General features: G+C 31.2%; 2 protein-coding genes and 1 pseudogene across 2 annotated transcripts; 1 reads left to right on the top strand and 2 right to left on the bottom strand.

The window, feature by feature from the left end:
- The first annotated feature begins 4,344 nt into the window (after positions 1–4,344).
- Positions 4,345–6,091, top strand: LOC108344354 (non-specific lipid transfer protein GPI-anchored 30). The gene is made up of 2 exons (XM_017582808.2): positions 4,345–4,664; positions 5,891–6,091. The coding sequence occupies exons 1-2, from the start codon at positions 4,346–4,348 to the stop codon at positions 5,998–6,000; spliced, it is 429 nt and encodes a 142-aa protein (XP_017438297.1). The 5' UTR covers position 4,345; the 3' UTR covers positions 6,001–6,091.
- A 4,052-nt stretch (positions 6,092–10,143) lies between these two features.
- LOC128193727 (uncharacterized) lies at positions 10,144–16,250 on the bottom strand (annotated as a pseudogene).
- Positions 16,251–22,211: 5,961 nt separating this feature from the next.
- Positions 22,212–23,465, bottom strand: LOC108344356 (ethylene-responsive transcription factor LEP). The gene has a single exon (XM_017582809.2). The coding sequence runs from the start codon at positions 23,318–23,320 to the stop codon at positions 22,475–22,477; it is 846 nt and encodes a 281-aa protein (XP_017438298.1). The 5' UTR covers positions 23,321–23,465; the 3' UTR covers positions 22,212–22,474.
- Positions 23,466–25,406: the final 1,941 nt, after the last annotated feature.

Here is a 25,406-nt window from a genome sequence, read left to right as displayed (position 1 = left end):
ACAGATAAAACCAGATTTGACGAGGTACAACAAGTAGACTTATCATCCACTCTCATGCTCATCAATCACATACTCAAGACTCACTAATGCTCTACTCTCAACCACAAGTCAAACATAACCCTAAATATAACCACTAACCTCAATCTTGGATTATCATCACCTTCCACAGCTCCTTAGGCTTGGTCCACGTCCATTCTTCATCAAATTTGCCAATTTTCACAAACTACACTCTGATAATCAATTTTCACTTAAGATAATTGATTATCTTAATGAAACTTACCTAGAAACAACACGCAAGAACGAATAATTGATTATCATCCCAGATAATCAATTATTTCTAAAATCAATTGAAACACATCCTGGATATGATTAAGGCAATCAAATATATATACATCAACCCTAGATCACGTGGAAACATACTTAACACATCATACATGCATTCAAGCATCACATACCCATGTAAACATACTCAAACACATATAATACATCACTTGAATTATCCATATCCAATCATTGACGTGTTATACCTTCAATAACCCAATTATACTGCATATGATTATTACCACACCTTTATTGATGGGAAAAAGGGCCAAAAACAATAGCAACTTAACAAAGAGTAATAATGCAATGAAAATTCAATTCTCATTCTTGTGAGAATCTGCGAGGAGCACCAAACAAACAGAGCAAAAACAGAATCCAAAGCACAAAGAGACACCAACAATTTTTAACGTGAAAAACTAATCAATGCAAGGGTAAAAATCCATGAGTCCTCCAAACCAAAGAAAAAATCCATTGTGAACAATAATAGGATGCAAAAGAGTCTCCAATAAAAACACCAAATGGGGTTTCCAACAGTCAAACTAACTAAGCATAAATTCTTACAAAAGATAACAAAGAAGATGAAAATTCTCTAAAACAGAGTTGTTGATGCGAGGATGATTTCTCCCAAACTAGACCTCTCATTGATGATCTGAATGGTCAGAATGCAGAACCATACGTCTGGCACCCATTGTCCAAAAATCAACCTGATCCAATGGTGAATGACTTCACAACGACGAAAACACTAGTGCAAATTTACAAATGAGAACAAAAAAGATGAAAATTCTCTAAAACAGAGTTGCTGATGCGAGGCTGATTTCTCCCAAACTAGACCTCCCATTGATGATCTGAATGGTCAGAATGAAGAACCATACGCTTGGCACCCATTATCCAAAAATCAACCTGATCCAATGGTGAATGACTTCACAACGACGAAAACACTAGTGCAGATTTTGTGTTATGCAGAAATGACTTATTCCCTTTCTTTCTCTTTCACTTGGTTTTTCCGTCTCTTCAAATGACTCTAGTGTGCTCTAGTAATCTAACCCAACTCTTTTAAAACAAAGTGAGACATAATGGTCCATATTATTTGGCCTATTCTCCAAATAGGAAGGGGGTCCAATAACCCAACACTTACAACATATATTTGCATGGAAACCTCCAAGCATCATAACTTTGTTCTCTCTTAGCATCAAACCCTCTGTTGGGGTAACCCAACAAAACATACATAATACATTCATAGGGAAAACCCATCACAAATATTACCAAAAACCTATTCTCATGCACACACAAACCTTTGCCCAACAATAGCAACAAATAATCATAATCTTAATCATATTACACATATCAAACAAGTATTTTCATGCAAGTAAATCGAGAAGGCATAGCATACAACAAACAATGGTAAGCCTCCCCATACCTTGGCTAATACTAGGGTTTTATCTAACTTCAAAAGCACCATAGATCCTCCCTTGCACTAAGGTTTTCTACAGTTCTTCCTCTTTTCTCTTAGAAAACGTCTTTTCTCTCCCTTATCTTTCTAAATTTTGTTTTTTGATTTTAGGGTAACAAAATACCAACCCTATTTTACTCTTCTCCTTTTTATCTTCTTCTATTATATCTCTATCTTTTTCCTTGTAATAAAGTCTCTTAGTTTATCTCTAAAACCACTAAGATTTCATTTTTTATTCTCTCAACTACTTTTTAAAATATCATAAACCACCTAATCTTTTTAAAATTCACATAATCTTTTAAAATATCTAACAATATCTAATAATGATTTTCTTTAATAATAATATCGCTTTTAAGCTTTAAATCTGTCAAGATTATATCTCCTATTTTCATTTAACTAATTTTTAAAATAGCAACAACTAAATCTTCTAAAAGATTTACATAATATCATTTTATTAAATATCAAAATTATTTAATTTGCATGCTTTTCCTTTCTACCCCCTTAATTAATTTCTACACCAATTAAATAAAGGTAACAGACTCTTTTTCCTCTAGGCAAAAATATAAAAATAAAGTAATAACATAACAATTATGTTCTAACAAAAATATACACTCAATAACACTAATTTTGAAACAAAAACTCAAAGTCTCAAAACTACTTTATTTTTAAAACCCCTATTTTCCTAGATCTTACAAGTCGAGCTTACCTCAATCCAAGTTAAGCCAAGCCACTTATCTCTAAGTCGAGCCAAGTCCACCTCATGCTAAGTCGAGTTGAGTCTACCTTAGGCTAAGTTGAGTTAGGTCCACCTCATCCTAAGTTGAGTTAGGTCCACCTCGTCCTACGTATATTCAAACCCAACTTTTGTCAAGTTGAGTTAGGCCCAGCTTGACCAAGTTATGTCAAGACCACCTCAGGCCAAGTTGGTTTGGGTCTAGCATGAGCCAAGTTAGGTTAAGTTGACCTCGGGCCAAGGTGAGTCATGCCCACCTCTAATTGAGTTATAATGGGTCTACCTTAGGTAAAGTCAAGTCAACTTCACCTTGGATAGAGTTGAGTCAGACCCACATTTGGTATAGTTAGCTCAGGCCTGCCTTAGGCTGAGTCAAGTTGAGTTGGACCTACCTCTAGTTGAGTTATGAGTAGGCTTATTCGAGTCAAATCCACATTGGATCGAGTATAGTTATGTTCATATTAGAACGAATAAAGTCAAACTAGGTCGGGTCTAGTTAAGTCAATTAGATTTTGGGTCTAGTTTAGTTTGATCTACACCAAATCAAGTTAATTTGGCCCACTTCGGACCGAGTCAAGTTATATCCACATTATGTTAGTCGAGTCAGAACCACGTTGAGTCGATGTCAAGTCAAGTTTCAATAATTTCATGCTAATTGAGGTTGTGATAAGATCAACTATCGTCAAACCCACTTCAAACAATTTTGGGTCAAACCAAACCCAAATTAAGTTGGGCTCGAACTTTGTTCCTATGTTATAAATAGTAAAAATAATTAAGAACCAATTTATAATTAATGTAAAATATTTAGAAATTAATTTTTAATTTGTAAATATTTAAGAGTTAATTAGAGTTATTAGTGAAGGCAAGCTCATTTTGTTCTTGACCATAAACCATTTTACCTTATAGCTTTAGAATTGAGACTTTTTCAGGGAATTTTTTTTAATAAATATGAACTTCCTACGTATTTATATAGTTTTTTCTTTTGAAATTTGAACATGGTTTAGTTTGGTTCTTTCTTTTATTCTTTAATAAAAAATTTATATAACAACAAATAATGATGAATGTATAAATGTCATGATATCAAAATACATGAACTTCCTACTTATTTTATTTTTATTTAAAAACCGTGTCTTGTAAATAACTTTAAAATTATTTCGAAATACTAAAAAACATATTTTAAAGCACGAACTTTATTAAATATGGTACGATTATTATAATTTATTTTAAGGTTATTCATTATTTGTATTTTTTTAAAGTACTCTCAAACGTAAAATATCCGACACTTTGTTGCAGCTGCTTAGGACATTAAGGATAAATACATATCTCTGGATTAGTTAAACAGTCCAAAATAATTTTCAAAAACTAATTTTCAACGGAAAAAATATTGCTTTATTGGTAGGAACTTTAAATGTTCAATGAGTAATGAAAGGTAAAAGTGATATTGTTGCTAATTATTATTTCTATAAGAAATACAGAATTAAAAAGTTAAAATTCTTCAATAAAAAGATATATGTATTACTTTTTTATATATATATTTCATATGTAATTTATGATTCGAATAAAAATTAGGTATAGGTGTAGCTTGAGAAAGAAAGTAGCTTCACCTGTCCAACTGTGACATTACCCGTGGAACCGACTTCTTATCTCTGAGCCACACATTGAAAAGCTTGATCAACAAAGGCCAAAAGGGTCAACCTTGGCTACAAGTTTGATCACCAACTTCTAATCAACTTCATTTTCAAAATCACTTTTTTCTTTCTCCTTTTACATTTCAAACGTTGACATATAAATACTACTCGTTACGGCACTAAGGGCATAGAAAAACTAGAGCAATGAAAATAATGGAAAGAATGTTGAGAGCAGTATGCTGCATTGCATTTGTTGTACTATTGCAGAGTGTGGGAAGAGGAAGTGCTCAAGATAGTTCTTGCCTGAACAAGGTTTCAGCTTGCTTAATGTACCTCAATGGAAGTGAAGACCCTCCTGATAGTTGCTGTGAGCCTCTCAAATCTTTGATTGAATCTGATGCAGAATGTCTGTGTAGCTTGGTGAGCAACAGAGGCACAAGGCAAGCAGAAAACGCTGCCATTAATGTCACTCAAGCTCAGCAATTGCCTGCTAGATGTGGCCAACATGTTAATCCATTCTCTTGCCTCACAAGTAAGTTTTCCTTTTAAATTTAATAGTTTTTTTATCTAAGTTTTTTTTAAAAAAATATATTTAATTTAATTATCATCTTATTTAAAACTAGTCCATATGACTTTTTTAATTATTTATTTTTTCGATTTCTACTCACCACACTTCCATAACCGTTTTTAGATAGACTAAATTAAGTGTAACAAATAGAAATAAAAAGAGAGTAAAAACTGAAAAAACTAATCATTTATACCCATTTACACTTGATTATTTTTTTAAATAGTGTTAATATGGATCTAACGAAAAATAGTATATTAAGTTTTTTAAATAAAATAAAAATTGAATTGAATATATATATATATATATATATATATATATATATATATATATATATATATATATATATATATATATATATATATATATATATATATATATATATATATATATATATATATATATATATATATATATATATATATAAATCACATTAAAAAGTTTTCAACTTAAAAAAAAAACTTATTAATATAACTAATAACTTCATAAGAAACAAATAAAGCCTACTTATTTAGAATTTTGAAATTTTTAGAGATGAAAAATATTATATACATTTTTTTAGCATACGCTCTTTTCCATTTATTTAAATGAAAAAGATGGTTGTTAAACATACCATAAAATCTAATTTTTTTATTTATTTTTAATAAACTTCAATTCATTAGGGTGTTAGAAATTATAGTAAGGTTAATAATCATTTGTTGAAAAATACCTTTTTTTCATTCCACTTTATATGATGGGAGAAAAAATCTCAAAATTTATTATTCTTTTATAAAATTAATATTGCGTTAAATATTTCTTTTAACTATTATCTGTACTCTATGCATTAAGAATAAATAAGTAATTAATTAGGGAGATAAATGGATTTTTATTAAGTTATATATTTTTTCTACGAAAAAAAAAATATTAATATGCCATTTCTTGAATGTTTGATAAGTGAAAAGGGTGACAATAATTATGTATGAATAAATATAAAATATTATTACTATAATTAAAGTAAAAGCCTTCATCAAAATCTTGATAATTTTTGCCTGTGTCATTAGAATTGGATATATGAAGGGATAAATAAATAAATAAAAGGCTTAAAACATGAAAAAAATAATCTGGTTGTCTATAAATAGCACAAAACAGCTTTAGATTATTATTAAGAAAATCATATGTACAAAGTTTAACAAATTTTCTCTGTGTTATTTTAGGTTCACCTGGCCCAACGAACTCGGAACAAAACTCAGCAACAAAGTTTATGCACGTGTCAAATGGAATTTTTATGATAATAATATTTTGGTCAATTATTGCACGTGTATAACCAGCATTGGTTTTGAGACATTATCAAAGTCGTGCCAGAGATTTTAATATATACATTTTTCGTATCTATATAAATATATAAATTCAGATGTTATTTTTTTCTTACATTTTTCTTGGCGTTTTATCTTTAAATTTTGATGTATGATATCTAAACTATTTTGTAGCTAAAATAGAAAATAATGTGGACATACTAATATGCTCTAGTAATTAGTTACTCTCCAGGAAACATAATAAATATAAAAAATTAAAATCAAAATAACAAATAAAAGGAGTAGTATTTTTGTATAAACATTTTATAAGGAAATATTTATTTATAACTTTCTCTATAAAACTTCAAATAAAGTGACTTTTGAATCTAGCGTATCTAAGTCTAGGTTTTCATACCAAAGAATTTATTTATAAATTTAGAATTTAAAAATTCATGTGACGTAAAATAAAATTTGACAGAATTTATATTTAAATAAAAATGCGATAAAAAACAGTTTGAGTTTAAGATTAATTATTGTTCTCTTAAAGAAGTAAATGACATTCTAATAATGAAATGGAAGGTTTAAAGTTACGTATTCTTCTATTTAAGTTGTTCACAAGAAGTTTAAAAAGAGAGAAAATCATATTTTATGGAGTAATATTTAATAAGAATAGGAAGAAAATAAAACTTAATTGTAACTCTAATCAATTGAAACTAAATGACTAAAAATTTACATGACTAAGAAAGGAAAAGAAGAGGAGAGGAGAATAAAGATTTTCTTAAAAATGTAGTTGTATTTAGAGACAAGTCTTTTCACAAAAAGAAAAAATTATTAATTGCAAAGGAAATATATTTTTTTCATCCTTGCAATTACATTTGAAAGGTTGCAATCGAAGAAAATTATATATATATATATATATATATATATATATATATATATATATATATATATATATATATATATATATATATATATATAATTTTACTTTATCCTTCTCATATCATGAATAGTAACTAAGAGTAAAAAAATCATCTTATTCTTATCAAGAGTTAAGAAAATATGTTAGAGATATGATTTTAGCTCTCTTAGTTCTATTCTTTACAATTGGGATCAAATAATAGGTTTATAACATATAATTTTGTTATTTTAAACCTGTATTAAACCTAAAATAATGTGTTTCAATTGAAAATGAAAAAAATTTTAAATTTGTTTTATTATATTCTAACATCTATTTTATGGGACGTGGTGAAAGTTTCATATCGACTAGAAATAAGACTAATTTAAAATATACAAGTGAGTGTTAACCTTATTTTACAAACTGGTTTTATGAAATTAAAATAAACCTAAAGTTTACTTTTTTTTTTAATAAAAATATAAGTGATTTATCTTGATTCTAATCTTTACAAATCTTTTTAATAATGGTTTTTTAACGAAATTATTAAGAGAATCCATAATTACTATAAATTTTAGTTGCAAAATTTGCAATAATTAAATTGATGCGAAAATCAAATATGAAACAAAGTTCATTATAAGTTTAATAGCGGTAGATCAAATAATTAATTTACATTGAGGTTTTAAAGTGTTTACAAAAATTAACTTAATTAGTTGACTAAAGAGCTAATTGTAATTATTATAAGTTAGTTAGGGACTAATTTACAATTATGAAAAATATTTAGAAACTAAGTTGAAAATAATAACAATTAAGTAAGGATCAATTTAAAAATTACTGAAAAATATTTTAGGTCAATTTGTAATTTAAATAATTCTAGAGGCTTATGTACGATTATGAAAAATATTTGAGTTAACAGGAAACACTCAAATTTTTCTTCTGGATGGATATATACTAAATTTTGGAGTCAAAATGGATATATACTGAATTTTGGATTCAAAAAATAAGTCGAACATAACATAATAATTAATATTTGTTTTCATATTATATAGATAAAAAAAGTGTTACATGGTTATTATACCCTTTACTCTTCGACCAAATCTGACATCCTTTGAAAAATTATTATTATTAGTAATATTATTATTAATATTATATATATATATATATATATATATATATATATATATATATATATATATATATATATATTTTGTAAGATCCGAGAAAATATGGGTTTTAAAAATAAAGTAGTTTTGAAACTTTGAGTTTTTGTTTGGATATTAGCATTCTTAAGTGTATATTTTTGTTAGAATATAATTGTTATATTATTTTTTTATTTTTATATTTTGTCTAGGAGTAAAAGGGTCTTTAATTTTATTTAATCGGTGTAGAAATTAATTAAGGGATAATTTTGTGTTTAGAAACTCCAGAAACTCTAAATCAAAGAAAGAAAACAGAGGAAGAAAGGAGATTAGCGTTTTGGGAGAAGGAGAGAGAGAGAGCGACATGAAACTCTTAGTGTAAAGGAAGATTGATGGTGTTTTAGGGTTGTAGATAAAGTCTTAAGATTGACCAAGGTATGAGAAAACTTACCTTTGTTTGTTTATGGTTGTATGTTATATGTGTTCTTGATTATCTTGATTGATAATCCTTGTTTTGATACATGAGTATATGATTATGACTATTTGTGGTTATTGTTGGATAAAAGTTTGTGTATGAATGGACATAGGGTTTATGTAGTATTTGAGATGAGTTTTTCCTATGAATGTATTGTGTGTTTTGTTGAGTTATCACAACAAAGGGTTTGATGCTAAGGGAGAACAAAGTTATGATGCTTGGGAGTTTCCATGCAAATATATGTTACAAGTGTTGGGTTATTGAGCTCCCTTCCTATGTGGAGAATAGGTCATATAATGTGAATCATTAAGTCTCACTTGATTTTAGTGGAGATGAGTCAGATTAGTAGGACACATTAGAGTCATTTGAAGAGAGAGAAAATGCAAGTGAGAGAGAAAGGAAGAGAAGAAGTCATTCCCGCAAAACATAAAACCTGCACTGGTGTTTTCATCATTTTGAAGTCGGTCACTGTTGGCTCGGGCTGATCTTTGGACAATGGGTTCTAGAAGTATGGTTCTTTATTATGACCATTCGGATCATCAAACAGAGATTTATTTTGGGACAAAATAGCCTCGCATCAACAGCTTAGTTTTGGAGAATTTCATAAAATCTACATTGGTGTTTTTGCCATTATGAAGGTGTTCACCGTTGGATCACACTGATTTTTGGACAGTGGGTTCCGATTATCAATCGGAGGTCTAGTTTGGAAGAAAACATACTCGCATCAACAATTCTATTTTAGAAAATTTTCATCTTCTTGGTTCTCATTTGTAAGCATTATGCTTAGTTAGTTTGGCTGATTGAAAACACTAGAGGATTAGGAATCCTATTCTTATTACTACTATGTATGAGATGTTTGATTATAGTTGATATATACAGAAGGTATGTATCTTGTTGTGTGTTTAATTATGGTTGGTATAATTAGAAGATATGTATCTTGTGTGTTTGCTTATGGTTGATATAATCAGTATGTATGTATCTTGTTGTTATGATTTTTTTTATCGGTAGCTTATCTCATACATGTTTTTGTTTGTGTGTTTGTGATTGAAATTATCGGCGATAATCTTATAATGTGTTATACGTGAGCAAATAATGTTACAGATGTTCAAGATGCGTGATTGACTCGAGAGAAGACGGGGAATAACCTTGAGATTCATTTAAAGCTATTTTTTTTACAAGTTAAGACAATATAATTAGAGTATTTCCTTCGTTATTTTATCACTCGAAATAATGTAATTGGATAAGATTTTCTTTAAGTACGTTTTCACGTTATAATAAATTTTGAATTTTATCGATTTTTAATAATCCGTGACATCTCAGAAATCAGAGTGTTACATATATCAATATATATATATATATATATATATATATATATGTATGTATGTATGTATATAGGTTTAAACCCTCAGATCGTCCTCATATTTGTTGAGGAATCTAAAGTGGGTCCTCATATTTGCAACTGTCTGAATTGGATCCAAATATTTGAAAAATTGAGCCATGTAAGCCTTATCCATTAAGTTTTCCCAAACGGCATTAACAGATGCATACGTGTTGCATAATTAATACGTTGATGTCAAAATATTTTATTAGGTGGAATTTTTATTTAATTTAAGATATTATCACATGAGAAAGGTTTTACTTATTTTCATATTAGGAATTTATTTATTTTGAGGGTTTCGATACCAAAACCAACTTGTCTCCAAAAACATTCTCGTCATCCCCGAAGTCGTCGTCATAGCCAGGCTCTACTGTCCCAATTTCACACCCCATAACGCTAAGCTCCTGTTAGTTATCTACTTCTGTAGTGGCGCCTTCTAGATCTCTTCCCCCTTCAACCCTCTTTACCATAACTCCATCAACAAACTCATTGTAGTAAATCCCTAATATGGGGAAGCACCTTTCTTTCTCCCCATCTCTGATTCGGGTTCACGGACAACCCCAACCCCCTGAGCCTTCTGCTGGAAACGGTGGCCGGATACGCCACCTTCAAAGAGCGAGGAATCTTCTTTGGCCTCCCCTTGGCCTGCCACTTCTAGAGGCGCGTTTGGGTCCTTTGGGGGACGACCCCTTGGCCGCGAAGGGGAGACAACAGTGCCTGGTGGCACAGGGGCCTTTGGCTTTGGTGGTCTTCCACGTCCCCTCTTTGGTGGGGCACTTTGGTCAGTTTTCATGTAGTTGTTCTTATTGAATACAAGCTCTCCACTCTCTTTCATCTTGTTCAGTTCATACCCCAAAACAATTGAGTCTGGCAACTCACCATAAATCTCTTATATGTACTTCGATATTGTCGATTTGCTGGATCCACTTGGTTCACTCAAAGCTTCAAGCGCTTTCAATATCTGCTGCTCGCGTTATAAGTGCATGGTTCTGCACATTCGGTTGTGAAGGAGAAAATGATGATGGTGGAAGGAGTTGAGGTTTATGTTCTGGTTTGGGTGATCCGTTTTTGTGTTGGGATGATGTAAGGATTGATTGCAGATTGTGGTTGAAGAGACTCTGGCCGTGATGGTGAAAATGGTGACCGGCGGTGGCGACGATAGTGGACCTTTGGACTGAATCAGTTTTGGGCCTAATTTGAAGATAAATAAATCCCTAATCTGAAGATAAGTAAAACTTTTTGCCATGTCATAATGTCTTAAATTAAATAAAAATTCCACATAATCAAACACTTTGACATCAGCGTGCAACACGTCAACATCTGTTAACGCCGTTTGTGAAAATTTAACGAACAAGACTTAATTGGCTCAATTTTTCAAATATTCGGACTTAATTAAAACAATTGATAACCCACTTAAGATTTCTCAATAAATACAAAGACGATCCGAGAGTTTAAACATATATATATATATATATATATAAATAATTATATATATATATATACATATACATATACATATACATATACATATACATATACATACATATACATATACATACATATACATATACATATACATATACATATATATATATATATACATATACATATACATATACATAGACATACACATACACATATACATACACATATACATATACATACATACATACACATATACATATATATACATACATACATACATACATATATATATATATATATATATATATATATATATATATAAAACTAATGGGAGAAAGAATCGATTCTACATTTTACATAATCGATTCTCCTCCCCTGTCTAGTTATTATTAATAGTATAATAATAATATTAATATCAAAATAGATAATAATAATAATAATATAATAATTAATTTTATTTTTATTTTTTATTCTAAATTATATATAGATAAATAATATTAGTAATAATAATATATTAATAATTTTATTAAGAATAACATTAATAATAATATAATTATTATTATTTTTAGTTTTAATTTTGATTTACAATTTCAATATATATATATATATATATATATATATATATATATATATATATATATATATATATATCATTTTCTTTTTTTCATATATATAAATATATTAATTAATAGGAGAGATAATCAATTCTACTTTTTAAATAATTTTCTACTTTTTACATTATCGATTCATCTCGCCTAAATAGTTATTATTATTAATAATATAATAATAATATTATTAATATTAATGTTATTGATAATAATGATAATAATACAAACACTAATAATAATATTATTAACAATAATATTAATAATAATGATATTATTTGTAACTTCCCAAAAATACAGTCCAAAACTATATAATAGAATAATCACATTTAATAATAATTCAGATTAGTCTTACATTATATAAGAACGTACGGTCATGGCCGAACGGCCTTACAGAAAGAGTTACAATATTTAAACTATACAGAAGTACAGTCTGACCGTACGGTTTACAAAAGCCAAATACCGAACGGTCATACAAATCAAAAAGGGAAAAGGTGATCGAACGACCGCCTCACTATACAACTAAACTACTGACCGAACGTTCTACTGTTCGGTCTTAACTTCAACCTCGACCAAAATTTCTTCTTCAAGCGCATCTTCCAACAGCTCGTCCCCTTCTGCTCACATCCACAACGGATGATCATTGCAATGACAAAGACGGACGTACAAAACAAGACAAGACAGGAAATCACAGGGTAAGCTTGTGTAATTTAATTCATGCATAAACATACAATTCAAACAATCCAACACACAAGATAATTTTCAACATACGTATCATACAAAACCTATTTCTAGACTGACTGTCCGGGTGATGAAGTAACTGGGATGCCCTCAACAGCTGCCACCTGAGGTTAGTCCTATCTGTCCAAAGTACCCCTAAGGACTAGGACCTCCTGCCGTTCCCACACATGACCTACCCTTCTCTACGTGAAGACGAGTACCCACGGAACATCAGGATGAACAGCCAGCTTAGCATGCCCACAGTCATACTTTACAAATTCCAATATTCATTCATGAGTCGTTCCTCCCCGGAACGCTCGTCCAAAATCAACACATTTCCATCCATATTTTCTTCATCTTTCATTAATAAGTTTCTCATTTAACCACCTCGTACAAGGATTCATAAGAATTTTAAATAACAAACGTTCAACCCGAACTCAGAACGAGACTGAACACGTAAAGCTAGACCGAGAGGTCTCCAATTCCAGAATGGATTTAGACCAAGAGGTTTACTATCGGTTTGAGGAAGAAACCGAGTACAATCATACATCATGAGAAACGAGTAGAACGAACGTAAATTACAAAATGAGCCAATTAGATGAATTGACTCTTACGAACTCCAACTGAACATAAAAAAAAAAAAAACCATACTTAGCACTAAGGCTCTAGGCCGGAACCAATGGACACAGACACTCCAAGATATTCAAAGAATAATACGTACAGGAATTCCCATGAAGAAACCCAACGCTTATGAAAACTTAGATTATTTAGATTTAGTATCAAGAAATACGAATGCCAGTTAAAGACTGAACACTCTAGTGAGCGAACCCTAGTGGGCTTGAACGAACGCTCTTATTATGAAGTTTAGCTTAAGGAACTAGAACGAGTACCTGGTGTAAGACCAAACACTTGCTTAGGACGAACACTTGGTATAATACCTAGTGCTACTAAACCTTAAAGAGAGGGGCTTGATAAATATACCAAAATACTATTGAAGTAGTGTTTAAGAATGACTAAACTATACAAATACATATATACATATATATACTTAAGCTTATCACGGAATATCAAGACACAACTATGCTTTGTCCGAACGCTCAAACATAGTATTACAACACGAAGACACTCGCCTTCAACTAGGATTCTTCCCAAATGAAAGAATCCAATTCTAACCAAGTTCACTCAGAAAACCGAACGGTCAAAGACTGTTCAGTAACGAACATACACTATCTTAGGGGAATTTCATATTCAGAATTCATACATATTCAAACTCATTTCTCAACATATAACTTCATAACTTTACACATTTATACCATAATCAATTTTCATACTTCATACAATCCAAACATATCAACCATCATGTATTAATTCATTCAATGCAACGAACGTTCATGAAACACACATAATTATACAAATTAAATTAATAAGCTTCCCTTACCTTTAGCGTGACCGGACGTTCACAAATGAAGAATACAGTTCACCCCTATCGGTTCTTCTACCCTCAATGCTCGACAATTTTCCAACTAAACCAAGTAAAACCAAAAACACTCTCAGAACCACTCATTTGAAGAATGGTGATCAACACATGAAACCAGAACTAGATTTGCATGTCTAGGAAAACGAACGATTGGTTGAAGAGAAAGGCTTACCAGCTCAGCTTCACAAACCGAACAGTTTATCTGGAAGCTCTTGACGCCGGAAGTACTTCTACGGTGCCTGAATGATGATCGGAGAAGAGAAATGATGAGATTTCTTAGAGAGAAGATGAAGGAGATGTAGTGAGAAGGAGGAGAAAATGAGATTTTTCAGAATCTGGGAAGAAGGGTGCATGCAGAAGAGTGTGACGTGAATTTCTGAAAATCAGTTTTGCTTCCCACGTCAAAACGAGCGTCCGCTCATCTGCCAACACCTACCTTCCACTATCTGATTTCTGACTCCCCCCAGCTTGACACCTGGCGTCCGTTCAAAGGGGTTTTGGATGCATTTTAATGGTTCTGACATTATTATTAATAATAATAATTTTATTGAGAATAATAATAATATTAATAATTGCACTATTAATAATAAAAATATTACTAATAATAATAATATAATAATATTAGTTTTCATTGTTTTTCATTTTTAATTACAACTTCAATATATATATAATTTTATTTTCTCATATATAAATAAATAAATGATTTTTTTTATTATATATATTTTAATTATTATAATTATAATAATAATATTTTTGTAATTTTAAATAAAAATTTTAATTTTATTTTATCATAATTTTAACTATTTATATTTAACTTTATATGCATTTATCTTTAAGGGTAAAATGGTAATTATATAATTTTATTCATTAAAACATTTTTTCTATTCTCTCTTGCCTATCATATTATACACAAACTTTCTTAAACTTTCTTTTTCAAACCCCTTCCTTCATCCTTTCAAATTTGTTAATCCAAACAACACCATAATCTCCTCTCCATGTTCTCAAATTCATCCCTTCACTCTTCCTCAAATGATTTCTCCAATCCAAACACTGCCTAAAAGATCATGATGGTAAATATGTTTAAGTTGAAGAATTTTTTTTTACTTATTGTATGTATTGCGTTTAGGTAACTAGAGTTAAAGCTTCGTCTCAATTCATTTGAGAAGGATATTATTACAATAATGAATTCGTACATATTGACAAACATCTTAATGGTTAAGTATTTATTAGAATTTTTCATATATTAAGTATCATCTTACAATTTTTGAAAATCAAATTGTTGAATGGTTGAAAAGGAAATATATGATACACAAGAAGAAATATAGTCTTATTTATTACCAAGAACTTCCAAAGTGAAGAATGACAGAGATATCTGACGATATGAAAATATTTTGCATCAAAGGTCAAGTAATACAAGTGATGGCAACCCCTTTAGGGACTTCCCATCCAAAGAAGTATCAACTTTACTCTAAGACCAAGAAAGGGAAGTTGAATAAAGGACTTAATCTTTTCTTTCTAAGTCTTAGAATGTTCTCTTTAACTAAATACATTTACCTTGTTTTGTAGGTCACTAATAAGAGTGGAAAACCATAGCCAATCAACCAAAGAAGCTTGGTGAGCTAAGGGAAGCAAAGGAGGTAAAGAAAGGAAGAAAGGAAGTGCTTTTTGGATTGGAAAAGCAAAGCTGATATACAGCATACGGCCAACCAAGCAAACCAGCATTTCCACTTTCTTTTAAAGCATGTTTTCAATGTTTATCGTATGGAACATGTGGCCATCTGTATAGCTTCTCCTGCACACTTCTTATAGAGCTTCATGTACATTGCTAATATGTCCAGTAGCTTGCTAGGAACGTTTCTCTTTATCTATAAAAGAGATGCCAAATCACTTGTAAATGTAACTTGAATTGTATAAAGAAATGTTGTTGAATTGGTTCCAGCCACTTCTTCTTCAAGTTCACTGACTTGTGCCTTCTTAGCACACTTATCTCTAGCTTCCTTCCCTCTTGGAAGGCCGTCTGAGCTAGAACCTCTGCCTACACACTCCAAAACCGCACCAGACAATTCATCAAACACCTTCCGTGCGCCTCCAACTGCGTCTGCGTTTTCCAATTCCGCTGCCACCTCTGGTCGAAGAAGCTGCTCATTCTTGAAGAGTGAAGCTGCTTCCATCAACAAGTGTAACTATATATGTCAAGACCTAAATGAAGAAAAAACAAGAGAGACAAGAGAGAAAAAGAAAAATTGTTGAAACATTGTTAAATCTATTATTGAAAAGAAAAGAGATAGAGAGAAAAGTTTGAGCTTACATTATCATATGCATCTTGTTAGAGAGTAGTATTAGGTTGAGCGAAACCATTATAAATCATTCATTGTGTGAAGTGAACCTTGTGATCTTGTACTCTTCTACATGATAGATTACCTTTATTGTAATTGTGAGTTCTTAATCTTAGGAGGAGAGTGAGACATGATATCTGGAGACGTTGAACTCATTGTAACTTGGAGAGGTTGATACTCATGCTAGTCAAATGTGTTTATTAGTGATTTTCTTAAGCAAATTGCTTAAAGAACTATATGTAGCCTCCAGTAGGATATAAATCCTTATTTTCATTCTTCTTTTCCTTACTCCTTATGTTATTTGTGTTTGTTGTAATATGTCTGCTTGAAAAGATCTTCAAATGTTTATAGGCTCTATATCAAACAACTAATCTAAAATGTCAAAATTTTAATATCACAAATATAAAAGTAAACCAAAACATCTTTAAAATGTTTGTCATATTAACAAAGCTCTAGATATTACTTGCAGTATATAATTTCCATTTGATCTTTGTAGCAAGGCATTTTCCACTAGTGCAGAAAGGGCTTTAGACGTCTGTTATTTTGGACTTTTAACATGAGATCCCGATCCGACGTCTTTATGGGTGACGTTAATGGGACGTCGGACCTATAGAGTCCGACATCTATAAAGACGTCGGATTACACAAAAACCGACGTCTAAGGGCACTATAGACGTCGGACATGGCATTAACCGACGTCTACTGCAGCTCGTGTCTTTGGGTAGCGTAGTAGCACCTTCTTCCTTTGCTAGTTTCCTCATAAGAAAAGCTTGCGTCTTTTGGATCTCTTATGGCATTTCAACTGAAAACCGAATCTGGGTCCTTGCCTAGTTCCATTCCAGCCGCCAATGAAAAAGAATACGGTGACATGAGAACTAGGCAGGACCTAGTCGATTTTGGGTTGAAATGCTATAAGAGATCCAAAAGACGCAAGTTTTTCTTACGACAAAACTAGCAAAGGGAGAAGGTGCTACTACGCTACCCAAAGACACGAGAAAAATTGTACCAGAACACAACAAAAACTCATTTTAATCAATTCAAATGGAAGATAATCCATCAAAGACTAATTTAATCGGAGTAAAAGTAAGTTTAAACGGTTCAAAAGAGATAAAACGCACTTGGAAATTCAATGCCGTGGAGAGAAAAGGCGAGGAGGAAGACGATGAAGTGCGCGTAACCGCAGGTTCGCGATTTCTGATTTAACAGGAATCAAGACGTCGATGCCCCCAGTTCCCGACGTCTATTGTCGACTAGACGTCCATTTGATTTAAAAATTAATATTCGCGGTGTATATAGACGTTGGATGTAAGGGGAGCCGACGTCCAAAACAACTTTTCACCTACCCTGTCAGGCCATTTAGGCGTCGGATGTAAGGGGAACTAACGTCTGAATGACTATTTAGACGTCGGTGTGGTGGGATCCGACGTCTAAATGGCGAAAAAAATGACTTTTTACATTCTGGCCTCCCTTTTTGGCGTCTAATTCTACGAATTGACGTGGTTTAAAGTATAGACGTCGGTTATGCACTTGTAACCGACATCTAAACGTCGGGGCCCCCATGAACCGACATCACCAAGGCCAACTTATTTACTAAAATGCCACCAGTCAATTTTTTACGTTGGATATTGTGTGATCCGACATCTAAGGGGTGACGTTAAAGGTCATTTTTGCACTAATGTTCGAAAGCTGCAATATTATCTTTCATATTTCAAAGTCATGATGTTCATTCACATGAGGGTCAAATATGTTTGTTCTAGGATGACATTTTAGTTTAAATATGTCAAACGGTGTAAACTTAAACATAAAATGGTGTAAAAGACGAATTCCAATTTTTGCATCAAACTTTAGAGACTAAAAATATATTTTACCTCAAAAGTAACACAATAAATAAACCAACCAAATACATATCTTCTTTATTGATTCTGTTGCTAAAAAATGAACAACTCTAATATTGCATGTTGGAAAACATGTTTTACACATACTTATTTCCTCATTATGTAACATGTGAGAGATTTCTTTAGATAATTACATTTTCATTTATATGAATGACAACAAAAGCATATAATTAAAGGTCATAATTTTGGGATATAACGATTTTGCTTACTGTTGTCGCAACCGAAACCGTGACGCTTATGTATATAGAAGTCTTATTGATTGAGAGGGTATAAATTATATTTTTGTGTTTATTAATTTCTACTACATAAATAACTACCATTATTTTTTATTTATAATTATATATTATATAAATTTTAATGACCCAAATTAGAAAATATCACATTACCAATTTGTCTATCACATTATTAACAAGTAGAATCATGAAATTATGCATATACTTAATATATTTATAGTCCTTTGAGAATTTGGTTCAAATATTTTTCAGAAGAAATATAATTATTACATCTATATGACACACACACACCGTTTAAGAGCTTTGTGACATCACTTTTATTTCCTTCACAAGATAGCATACAAACATCGTAGGTAGAAACTATAACCATAAACACAAGGGTAAAGGAGTAAAAATTAACAAATACTACGTAAGTTCCATCATCTAATTAAAATAAATATTTTTCATTGAATGTACATAATAATTCCTTACACAAGTTACATGTCCCACCTTTTATTTTACATGTACATAATAAATATTATTGTACAATGTAAGAATGAAAGTGAGATGGAAACCCTAAAAAGATAAAGGGAGAGCTCTTGCATCACCAATTCTGCTCCAAAGGGTCGAAAAGTGTATTTATGAGCTTCAGTCGTCAAAAGATACCAACCCTAATGTGTAGAGGTCCTTAAGTAGATCAGAAACAAAGTCCAAGGCCCAACATGCTGGTGCTCAGTGCCCCAACTAAGGGCAAGCAGGCGTTCCGTGGCATGTGCTGATTGGCGCTCAACGCCTTTGGAAGGGCGCCCAGGCGCTGGTGCGAGCTACCTGGCGCTAAGGGCCCCTGAAAAGGGCAACCAGGCTTCCTGCGTGACATGTGGCATTGGGGGCCCTAAAAAAGGGAAATCAGGCGTCATGCGCCTTCTTCAACCTTCTTTTCTGATGCTTTTACTGTCCCTCTTGAGTTCCGACTCCTTGATACTTTTGTCCCTTTTCGAAAACATACCCATAACCTACAAAAATTAAGGGAATTTAGTGATAAAATCATAAAGTATAACCTCGATTCACTTATTCACAAAACTAAACTAAAAACAAGAGTTCAAGCAAGCTTCTAAGTCAAAAAGAGTTGATTTAGTATCAAAATTGCATCACAGATAACGGTATATTCAATCATTATCATTGACTTAGGATAGTCTTTCAGAATCCATCTCAATACATTTCCTATCATCCCATCAATGTAGTACTCCCTTCTTAAGAGTCACTACATTCACTAGATTTAGACCACAACTCACCTATAACATTTTCATATAATCTTAAATAATCACATCATGTCATAGATATATATATTTTACTTCAGTCCAAACTAATCTCATAACATTAATAACATATTATTCATTTCAAATTAAATGTTAATAATTCATCATTTATTTTATATTGCATTAGCATAATATTCAATTATAATATTTCCATTAATTATATCAAAACTTAGAAAATAATTTATCTAACCAGAGACAACAAATCAAAGATCATAAAGGTCAAAGTAAATATTCATATATCTAGGATCAACTGTCAAAATTTCAGTCCGATCTAATGGTTAATAAAACGAGAATTGTAATTTTACCAAGACAACTCAATAATAAAATAATGTTGGCGCCCAACGACCAAAACCCGGTGCCCAATGCCATAATCCCTAGATCTCACTAACTTATGAGAGCCTAGAGTCCTAGAGTGGTGCCTAGGGCTCTATACCATTGGAATTATTGCCTTTGAGCCCCCAACAATCTTAGGGTACTCCAACGTCCTAGAACTCTCAAACTCACTTATTTGAGCTCTCCACTTGGTGCCTAGCGGTTATGTGCTATCACCCAACGCCATAATAGATATATAAGAGTTTTAGTGTTAAAAACCAAATCCATTGTGTATATCTAAGTTATTTTAAGATTTTCTTATGTCATATAGGTTCATTGTTTTTCAAAAATATCTCAAAACACCAATGAACCGATTTGAAACATGGCAAACATAAACTATCTATTGTACAAAATCTCATTTCTTTATAAGAGCTACATTACAAATACTCCAAGGAATAAATAACTCAATATAACAACCCAACAATCATACCATTAAAGTTCAATTTAATGCAAAACCAACCTAGACAATTCAAGTGAGGATGCTTATATGCATTATAAATCAATTTACTTGGATTATGCATCTCAAAGAAACTAAGTACATCATTTCACTAAACTAAATTCATCATCTCACCAATTTCACACTTTCTTCACCCTCATCCACAACATATGTATCAATATAGATGCAAGTAAAGAGATCAAAATAACCATAACACAATCAATCCACCCCACAAGGTTTAATATCACAATATTATTACTACGAAAATTAAATAAGTAGTATTTATCAATTTTCACTAACTTTCTTTATCTTAGATTTGTTATTCTTCATAACTAAACTTCCATAACTTACAAACATTGTGACTTAACTAGATGTCTAGAATAAAGTTATCCAAATAAAACATGAATTCAGTGATAGAATAAGTTGAGAGAACCACTTCTATTAAGTGTCCTCACTAAATTTGATGACTAAAAAACATGTCTAAATTAAGAGATGAACTTTCTTATAAAATAGATAAAAACTTATACTATTTTAAAACCTAGTCGGTTCCAAATATTCCTTAACTTTCCAATTTCAAAAGTATGATTATATTTTAAAATGAATAAAAAATGGAGGTGATTTGGATGAAAAAAAGAAGAGGTGAGAAGTTTGGCGGAAAACAAACAGCGATGAAGGATGGTGTTTATCCTCCCTTCCTCTTATCAATATCCTATTATTATATATATTATTTTCTCTTTTTTCCTTTTGGTTTCTATTTTATGGCATGTCACAGAAAATGCCCTGTATACCTTTTTCGAACACATATTTTGTTTTTATCTATTCAATTTTTTGATCGTTTATGTACATATTTAGTAACATTGTAAGTTCTAGGTTAGTATCTCATTCTGGTTGTTGTACCGTGTTTATTTTTAGGGTTAAAGATGTTGTTGATTTTTAATTTTTCGTGAAAATTAAAAATAATTTACTTTAAAATTTTAATCTAATTTATTTTTCAACTTTAAAAATTTTTTAATTCAATTATTTTAGTTAAAATTTGTTAATAACACTTTAAAATCGTTTGATGATAATATTTGAGTCATTTATATTTTTTAATATATTTTTCTTTAATGTTAATGAATTTAAAACATTAAATAAATTTAATAAAATTTGATTAAAATAATTAAATTTACGTTATTTTAATAATAAAAAATTAAATTAATTTAAAGTTTTAAAAATAAAATAATTTCAATGAGTCTTATCTGTTTTTTTTTATTCTATTTCGAACTTATCTTTTGGTTCGACCTTGGACAATATTAGATGTACATAGATAATGTACAGTTTTTTTTATTTTTGGAATTTATTTACTAAAAGTATAAAAGATATTAAAAGAGACACTTCTAGTTTATAGATTTATATTTTATATGTAATATATTGTGGATGGAAAAAAAGAAGTTGTTGAAAAGAAAATTCCTACTAAAAGTGTCAGTCAGATTTTCTAACAGATAATGTTTATTAAAAAAAAACTAGTTTCTTAAGCAAGAAGTGAGTGAAGATTGCAAATAATCCAAATTATAGACCAAATTGTTACGAAAATCAAATAACCATAACAGACAAAAAGCCCAGTAAGAGAGGGCCCATTACAAGCCTCTACTCCCCCAAAGCCCAAGTACACATCAAAGCATGTCCCTTTCCTCACAACACATAACATACACCGTAATGTGTACTTTTATCCATAACTGACTAACTGCAAACAAAGTCACTCTCACATAAAAAAACACACACAGAACACGAAATTGCAACATGCGAATTCCAAATTCGCTATGCACATTCCTTCATTCAATACTCTCTTTCTAATTTCGGAAGAAATAAGAAGAGCTTCCCAAATCAAAACCCTCGTGACCCATTGCCACGTTATCGGACACCGGTGGCATTGCACTGAAAAGTGGACTGTGCACCACGTAATCACCGGATTCGAACCCAGAAAACGGGTAACTCGATCCGGTATCAGTCAAACTAAAACTCGGGTCAGAAAACCCGACACCGTCTCCGTAAAACCCATGCCCCGTTTCATAGGCAATGGAGCTTGTGATATCCGGTGGCAACGGTGGAAGCTGCGTTTCACCATCATCAAAGAGATTAAAATGAGAATGAGAATGAGAATGTGAATGTGAATCCTCCACGTTGCTTCCTCCTTCGGTGTAACCATGACTATAGCTATAGCCACCGGACGAAACAACTTCGGTGGTAGAAAATGTGGGAGTGGTCGTTACATCCGAGTACCCGCCCAAGGAAAATTGCGGGTTTGGGTCAGGTTGTGAAAAGAGGTTCGGGTTGAGTAAAGACGAGAGGTCTTCTTGCACCTGATGGATTTGGATTTGGGTTTGGGTATGTTCATCAGGGGAGAGGATGGTGGTGACGGAAGAACCCGGTGGAGTATCCGGGTAGACGAAATTGGTTCGGGCACGTGGGCCACGCATGGAGCGGGCCGCTCTGTCGTAAGCCAGAGCAGCCTCTTCTGCGGTGTCAAATGTACCCAACCAATGTCTTTCCTTGGTGGAAGGGTCCCGAATTTCCGCCGCATACCTTCCCCACGGCCTCCTCCTCACACCAAGGTACCTCCCTCCCCAAACCGTATCATGTTGTTGATGTTCTTGTGTTGTTGTGGTTTGCTTCTTTTTGGTTTTGGAGGAACTCATGCTATAGTTTTCACGTCAATGAAAGTGAAACTAATGAAGAATGAAGGAAAACTAACAAAAATAGAGATGAATGAAGTTTGAACTTGGCATGCAAGGTTGGTTAGTTTTTAGTGACTCTTGAAGTTTCTTCAGTTTTTGTTTTGCTGTTGGTGTGGGGAAATCAACAAGTTAGAACATCGTTTATATAAGGAAGGTATGTCTCTCCAAAACCCTCATTGTCCCCATAACTGTATTTCATTTTACATCTATGCCCTTTTCTTAATAACTAGTCCCAAGCATGCCAACACGTGCCCTCTTTAAATTTTTCTTTTCTTTCGGAGCTTTATCCATATACATGTTAAAGCTCTTCTATGGTGGATTCAAAGTTAATTATAGTGTCTTTCTTATTGATCAAACCAATCTAATCAATCATATGTTAGATAGTAATGAAAGGGTGGAAATTAATTAAGGGCAACACAATCCATCTTTTTTTTTCCTTTTTTGATAGTCATGAAAATCCATCATTTACTTGGAACAACCATAAAACTCTGTTAGAAATGAGTTTCAAATGATGAGAGGAGGATGAGGGGTTAATTGAAGAGAATTATATAATTAGTGGGTGATATAATTAGAAATCTAAATGCCCCATGATGAGCATGTTCTCATAGATACCCCATTTCATGATTATTCCCCAATTATATTAGTTGTTCTGTGTTTTGATTTTGGCCAAAGTTCTGTTTAGTTTAGTGTATTGTCTATATTGTATGCTTGTACTCGAATAACCCTTCGGATAGTCCAAAGTTGTTGCATGTGACCTTTCTATCAAATCAGGAGATTGAACATGAACAAGGAACTAATCATATTAGAGAGTGTCCAAAATCTAATATCATATATGCTTAGAGTCGCTATATAATTTAATAACTACTTTTCTCAACTAATTTCTTCATCATCCAATGAATGAATGAAGGAAAAAAAAAGTCTTATGAGTTGCATATTAGCACAATTCTAATTATCATTGCAGGTGGAAGGAATTTTGTTTCCCTTTTGATGATTTTTAAGGTCCCATTAGAAGTGCATCGAAGCTAAGATCTTTTGGAATAAACTACTTAGATTTATCATTAGTAATTATGTGGGAGCTATCATCAATATCTACTCATTCTTCATTTGGCTGCATGCTTAGGCAACATGCTTTGCCCTCCTGCTCCAATGATTTCATGTTGTGAAAAGAAAATTACCCCATCTTTTGTTTCAGTGGAAGTCATTTTTTTTATTAAATATCTTTCTAGTTTATAAATTTTGGCATAAAATTAAAATTTATCTATGTTTCAAATAAATTTTGATATTAAATTATAAAATCAAAGCGTTAAATTTGTTTTTAGTACTTGAATTTTGATGCAAAATTGAAATTCGTCAATCCAAAATTTTGATACATTTTAGTATTAAAGTTTTAAAAATGAATGAATATAATATTTTTAACTCAATTACATTAATTTTTTTAACGTGTTAAATGCGTTTTATAATAATATTTGAGTTATTTACACGGTTTGACACAATTTATCTTCAATGTTGATTGAGAAACGTGTTTAATATGTAAAAAAATTAACATAATAGAATTAAAAGAATTTTATTTATTTACCTTTAAAGTTTGAAAAATAAAATGTACCAAAGTTTCGATAGAGACAAATTTTAGTTTTGCTTCAAATATATTTAACGCAAAAATAAATAAATATAATCGTCTTAATTCAATAATGTTAAATTTCTTTTATATTAAATCATGTTAAATTTCTTTTATATTAAATCATGAGACTGACATTTAAATTAGAAGGTGATAAGCAATGATTTGATATAATTTAACATAAATTAGAAAATTATATTTATTCATTTTTAATTTTTAAAAATCAAATTGTATCAAAATTGAGATGAAATGGAATTCTAATTTTATGTGAAGGATTAAAGATTAAAATCGTATTTAATATTTTTAGAGAGTTGATAAATTTAATTATTTCACTGTAACGAAGTTTTTAAGGTTTTCTATGATGATATTGGATTTTATTAACATACTTAACTCAAATAATGATGATTACAAAAACTATATGAATATCTAATT

The sequence above is a fragment of the Vigna angularis genome, chromosome 8 (genome assembly GCF_016808095.1).
Source record: "Vigna angularis cultivar LongXiaoDou No.4 chromosome 8, ASM1680809v1, whole genome shotgun sequence".
Taxonomy (NCBI): domain Eukaryota; kingdom Viridiplantae; phylum Streptophyta; class Magnoliopsida; order Fabales; family Fabaceae; genus Vigna; species Vigna angularis.
This window is presented reverse-complemented; position numbering and strand designations above follow the sequence as displayed.